Raw genomic sequence first — 6,771 nt, forward strand, 5'->3', positions numbered from 1 at the left:
ATGAAGTTTATTTCAGAGAATGTTATTATTCCTGTCAGGTAAGAATCATTATTTATCTTTAATTTAGCCTTTTCTTTAATTCTATCTATCTATCTATCTATCTATCTATCTATCTATCTATCTATCTATCTATCTATCTATCATTAGGCTAGTCCTATATTGGCTATACAGTATAGTAAGTTGTAGATAATGTTTCTTTACGCCTAAATTTAACAGTTTGAGGCCTGCATCATTGATTATTGCAGTATTTTTCTGTAAAATTACATAACCGGAATTTTTAAATGTCTCATTCAAATTACTCTTTATTTTACAGCACTTTTAGAGTAATCAATTGTATATGCAAAGTGATATTTTGCAGAATTCATGCTCCTGTATAGATTTGTGATATTGGGCTATATTAAAAAAATTGACTTGACTTGACATTTTGGAAAATAAGTTTGCTTTCTTGACAAGAGTCACATGAGAAACATGTCAATATGTGGTTTTAAGGGATTTTTTTTTTTTGATTTTTTTATAAATAAATACTTAATCCTGATACACAAATTCTTCTTTTACATTTCTGTTCTGGACAGATTAAACAAGCATACAATGTGTTAATTAGTTAATATTTAGAGATGTTATGAGCAGGGTTTTTTTCTACTTTGGAGACAGCCAGGCTGTTTCCCCCTGAGCTTAGTCTTTCTGCTAGGCTAGGCTAATCGCCTGTAGCTTCAAACTTAAGGTAATAGTGTAACATCTTGGGAGTTTTGCTCATCTGCTTTCATGCCTAGAGTTTAATGAGACAACCAATCACACTCTTCTGTCTGTCCGGTCAATATGAAGCTGAAGCCAGCAGCCGGTTAGCTTTAGCTGTAGTCAGAAAAACACCTCTAAAGTAATGAACAAGTTTTATCTCCTTTGTTTAATCAGTAAAAAAAAAGAAAAGAAATGCAGATTTTTATTCATTTTTTACATTTGGACAGAACCAGGCTAACTGTTTCCCCTGTTTCCAGTCGTTATGCTAAGCTAAGCTAACAGTCTGCTGTTTCTCATCTAACTCTCTGCAAGAAAGCAAATATTTCCCAAAACTATTCCTCAGCTTTGTTCAGGTTGTGTTTTCTTTCCTCAGAAACAGAACCGCATCTTTCAGACAGGCTTTAAAATCTGTCCTGCTTTATCTATGGGATGTTTACTCTGCACCTGCACCTGCCGGCAGAGACGTCGCGACTCTACTGTCTCTCTGTCTCACACTCACCGTTGTCACTGGCGGCCTGCTTCATCACTGGCTGTCAAAAACTCTGAAATACAGCCATGAAGCGTCTATTCAGACCGCCTGCATCTACAGCGTAGCCATGTTTCTGGTCTCGTTCCTGTGTCACCCCCTGCGCTGTGTGCTGACCATGACTCTGCCCACCGTCTGCACCAAACAGGGACGCAAACTCCTCATCACAGCCTCTGTTATGATTCTAGTTTTGAACGTCGTCCCCAATATCACGGTGAACGTAGGGGTGGTCGCTCGCATCTTAAAGTGCACCGCTGAGGGATTCACAAAGACTTTGTTAAACTCATCTGAACCGTTGAATAACGCAAAGCGAGACCTCGTAGAGGAAGCCATCAAAGTGAAGAGGGAAGACTTGAGCATCGTCACCAACTTGAGGAAGTTGGATCATTTCACCCATGTGGATGTGTCAGAAGTCAAAAGCAGGTTTACTAAGATGATTGCGCAGATAGAGGTCAACTTCTCACATGCCAGGAACCTGCTAAAAGAATACAAACTGCTGTCGAACAGGATCCTCGCTGCCGTTTTTGTGGCTATACTAATCTTTGAGTCTGCCCGCTACTTAAAATCGTATCTGGCATCAGTTAAGTTTGATAATGGCTACATCTCCAGAGGGCTCCTGCAAAGAGAGAAAAATGAAACTTATCCCACAAGCTGCAAAATAACAAGTCAGGAATGTACCTCCTGTTTCGTATCCCTGATTGTGGTAACATTATATTTCATTGCAATAACTTTAATAGTAGCTTTGGATTATGTTGTGTATCACATAGTTCAGGCGATCGTGCCGTGGATAGTGGATTTTCCACCGACATCTGCCAGCATAAGTGTCAATTATAAGGTAAGACATCACTGCAGCTCTTTTTATTGTTCCTGCAGTATTTGCTTCCTCACTTTTTCCTCCAGTATTTGCTCTTTTTAATCTCCTGATAGGTTCAGTGGTTCCCCCCTGCCTTCTGCATCATCCCACAATCCTGTGTCACACGGGAGCTCACAAACTTCCACAGGGATTACAAGTGGACCTTCAACCCCGAGCCATCGCTCTGTGAGGCGACGACTTCAGCTCCGAACCTGGGAGTCACACTCCTGCTGGGATGTCTTTGGGCGATGAGCTACTCGCTAGTGTTCCTTGAGGTTTACGCCAGACGGCTGCGAAGGAGAATCTCTGCATCCTTTTTCAGAGAGCAAGAGGAGAGGAAAATGGCGTACTTGATGAAGAAAGTACAAGTGAAGGAGACTAGAACAAAGCAGATGGAGACCATTTCTGTTTGAGGTTGGCCGTGGGTGAACGTTTACTGGACAATGCAGCTCTGTCCAGATTTATTTGAGGATGATTTCAGCCATGCTGGGATAGCAATGTTGGTGTGTGTTGGTCCACTTTCATATTTCAACAATTATTTGAGGTCTTGCCATGACAACAGTGACGGTTCCAGACCATTTAAAATGTGGAGGCCAGGCTGGGGCCACATGCGATTTTAGGGATACCAAAAATATTAAGCACAACTATTATATCAGGAGGTACACTAGTCGTCCACTAAGCGGGAAGTCGACAGTTCGATCCCTGGCCCTTGCAATCTACATGTTGAAGTTTCCTTAGGCAAGATACTGAACCCCAAATTGTCAGTGAGCGTGCTATGAATGTTTAGCGGTCCTGAGGAACAGGTGGCACTTTGTATGATAACCTCTGCCACCACGGTATGAACTAAAACTAGAAAAGCTCAAAATAATGCAGTCCATTAAACACCCCAATAGGTTTGGTTCTCCACATTATGCAATAATTAGGGGTCCGGAGGGGGATCCAGCCTTAGTATTATGGGGGAACTGGAGCAGTCGGACGTTAGCATTTGCCTCAAATCACTGTTGTGCCTAAATACAGCCTCACAGAGCTGTCTTCTGACCGACAGTTTGTGGAAGAAGACTCGTCTTCTTACCTACAGTGCAGTTTCGCTTTCAGTTTTTTAGCACATCAATTGCTGCTCTTCCTGTGTCTGTTCTTGCTGAATAGAAAATGAAGATAGAGCATCCTGTGAAACAACACCTTTTCCTGTCCAGGGGCGCCTCCACTTGACAGACTAAAACCTGATGTGCCACCTCATCAGCTCAATTTGCATCCATCTTGTTTGTCTAACAGGTTGTTGTTGTATTTTACATGAATGTCACAGAGCTGATGTTTCACTGTATATTTTTCTCTGTATGTGTGTGTGTAGTATCATTTATCTTCTTGTGTGGTTCAGTATAAATCTGTTATTTCTTTTGTTTACCCCTCAGTCCCACTAGATGCCACTATGGTGCTTTGGACAGCTGAGGATAGAGAATAATACGTACCTCCTGAAATGAACAGCAATATATTGGATCTTACAGTTGTTATGAATATTTTATTGGCTTAGATGACTTTAATAGATTAAATGAATCTGTTTCATGTGCACATCAAATAATTCACCAGCCTATTTTAATCAGTGTGCCCTTTCAAAAAAATCTCTTCCTTTCTCTGAAAACGTTTTGCATTTTTATCAGCACACCCCTGCTTAAAACTCCCACGAGCCCTCAGGAGTTTATTTTAAGATACAATCCCAGAATAATAATAGAATACCTCTTTATCATCTATTTTTAATTCTGACTTTGTGTCCACTCTCAAAATCCAGCAGTTTGTGTAAAGATGACACACAGAAATGATAAACTATTCATGTATTTTCCATCAGAGGTTTGCTTCGTGTGTGTGACATCGCTGGGCTTATTGCTGATGGAAATGCAGTGAAGTGAATGATCAATTATTTTAAAAAATGTAAATAAAATGTAGCTCTTCATGTCCATTCTTGCCATTTTCTTTCTTCTTTAGTAGCTTTAAGGTTTGAAAAAATAACTTTTTTTGCACTGACATTATCACTTTTCTGTATCAACTTGTTGTTGTTTACACTTAGTGAAATGTTAAACCACACATATTCAAGATATCTTTCATTTTATTGACATTACCCGAAAATCAAGACTGGCATGTTTGCTCTGGAAACGGTAGGATCTCAACTGGAACTTCAAATAAATGTCTGTGGGTTTGAACACATTTTGGATGCACAGCATGACATCGAGCGCACTAATCACAACATTTGTTCAGACACAGTATAGGATCTACTTATTAGCATTCAGCAGTTCAATCAAACAATTACCTGGACAGAAACTGCTCTGCGGGATTTTTGCTTCCTCTGTGAAGCTGTTATCTATTCATTAGAGGAAGCCTGGACTGACTCTTTGAAATTATGAAAATGCAAGCATCTGTCATACATTAGCATTCATACTTTCAGTCCTGTCTGCAGTAAAAGGTTTAGAGAGCTTTCCGAGCTCAGAGTGGTTTATAACAATCTGTTTTCATAGCTTTGAGAAAGATGTTGAGGACGATCTTTTTCTTCTGTTACTTAATGTTTACAGCTATTGGGAGCAGGTTTTTTAACAGTATCAGAATCTACTACACAAGTAGAGTGCCAGGAGCTGGAAAAGCCTCAGAGGTATAACAACACTCTTAATCTTATGATGTGGGTTCCTTTTTGTCCCTAAAGAAACTTTCTTACCCGTGAATCTGTGCAAAACCATGTCCTTTTCCTTTTTACAGAAGATGAAATGTTAACTAAATGATGTCTCCTTGTGGCACAAGAAAAGCTCTACTTCGTAATTAGTGCCATTTCAATTGAATGCCCAATCACTGCAGGGGATGGTGTGTTGAATTACAGGCTACTGATGGTGAAGCCAGTGATGGAAATTAACTAGGTACATGTACTCAAGTACTGTATTTAGGTAGAATATTTCCCCTCTGAAAAGTAGTGGAGTAGAAGTATAAAGTAACGTCAGCAGACAAGTAGTTCGAGGGCCTGAGTAAAAGCACTAACAGTGACACAAATTAATTTTCCGTCTTTTCTGTTTGCGGTCTAGTGTGGAAATATGAATACTGTTAATGTTATCTAGGTAAGTGTTCTGTCAGACGTTGTCTTTAACAGCTCAAAAACACTCAACCTTATCACTTTCATACTTCATGACCTTTTTCTGAGAATTGGTGATAAACATGATTTTCAGAAAGCGACTCGTTACTACCCCTGTTGGCGGTTTTTAAAGCCCCAACTGTAAAACATAACTAAAAGAATAATATACGGCATTCAGAGCATTAATAAAGCAGCAAACAACTATATGTAAAGAGATAGAGGTGTGAGGAAAAGGCTCAGCCCCCAATAGAAAATGCAACAAGACAGAATATGTATATTTTTAGAGAACATTATCCTTATAAATTCAGAGTAGTCCAAATGTAAAGTAAAAAAATTCAAAACACAGGACTTAAAGCTGCTTTAATTTCGCGTTCGACCGGACTACATTGAAAACAGTTAAATCTAAGTTATCAATGCAGTTAACACATGAGTAAACAAGCCTAGCTTTTCTATTATGACTATAATGTTTACTTTTCATCTACAAACCGAACACTTCAAAACAAGATTGGATTTGTAACTGAACTGAAAATTAACTTGTGAGGATGCAAAGCAAAAAAATTGGATGACAAATGAAATATTTTTGTGAATAGAAAAGGATTTTCTTCTTTGTCTCAACTCAGAACAAACGAGGGGTCCTTCCTTCGCTGCTGTCAGTCCTCTAAGACGCAACAGGTTTCTTGAAAGAAACACAACACCCATGATCCATTTGTCTTCTCAAAAGAGGACTGAAGAAAACCAAATCAATTCAGTGAGGAGGTTTTGCATGAAGTATCTGAACAGGTCGGGCTCTGTTACCTGAGTAGACCCTCGGGACGAATGAGCATTTAAAATTACATTCGTGGCCACACTCTGGCCCTGGCAAAAAATGATATTATAGCGTTACACTCACATTATTTGATGAAATAACAAATATAAATTCAAGGGATATCAGTTGATTGAATTCAGATTGTAAGTCTTGCTTGAGTGAAACTAAATAAACCATTATCAGCTACAGGCTGAAAAGGACACAATCCATCAGTAGGTCTGAATGAGGAACACGTTTAGTTTGAAATCACTATTGTTGACAAAAAATAAATCTACTTAGCAAACAACATACCAATTGCTAGTGCAAGTTACCAACATAAAATACACAATGTTCTCATAAGTTCATGGGATGTTACCTGAAGCATAGGGGGAACCTGGGATGGATGAGGAATGGTGGGGAAAGTCTGCAATAGTCCAACACCGTCATCTGACTGGTGGGAATAGAAGGAAGCTGTAGTAGGTGGGAAACATCTCCTAGTTCCTCTGTTCTTTCCGTAATTGCAGGGTTTATGGTTTCAGCCTTGGCCTCAGTGGTTGACATAACGTGACGAGGTGGAATTGATTTTTAAGTTGGTGGCTGTGTGCAAGGCAATGTGTTGCAGTGTGGATGTAATGGTGTGTGATGTGAAAGAAAGGGAGGGGTGCACTGGTAAAAAAAAAAAAAAAAAAAGGATGAAGAGCAAGAGAGAGAGAGGGAGGGACGACTCGAGCGACTCCGGAGAAGGAATATGCATTCATTTGTGTTTCTTA

General features: G+C 39.5%; 1 protein-coding gene across 1 annotated transcript; it reads left to right on the top strand.

The window, feature by feature from the left end:
* ocstamp (osteoclast stimulatory transmembrane protein) lies at window positions 1–2,527 on the top strand. The gene is made up of 3 exons (XM_031845794.1): window positions 1–38; window positions 1,109–2,096; window positions 2,189–2,527. Exons 1-3 carry the CDS (start codon window positions 1–3, stop codon window positions 2,525–2,527), a joined length of 1,365 nt encoding a protein of 454 aa, XP_031701654.1.
* Window positions 2,528–6,771: the final 4,244 nt, after the last annotated feature.

Source organism: Anarrhichthys ocellatus, unplaced genomic scaffold (assembly GCF_004355925.1).
Source record: "Anarrhichthys ocellatus isolate YVR2014 unplaced genomic scaffold, GSC_Weel_1.0 scaffold5, whole genome shotgun sequence".
In the NCBI taxonomy this organism is placed as follows: domain Eukaryota; kingdom Metazoa; phylum Chordata; class Actinopteri; order Perciformes; family Anarhichadidae; genus Anarrhichthys; species Anarrhichthys ocellatus.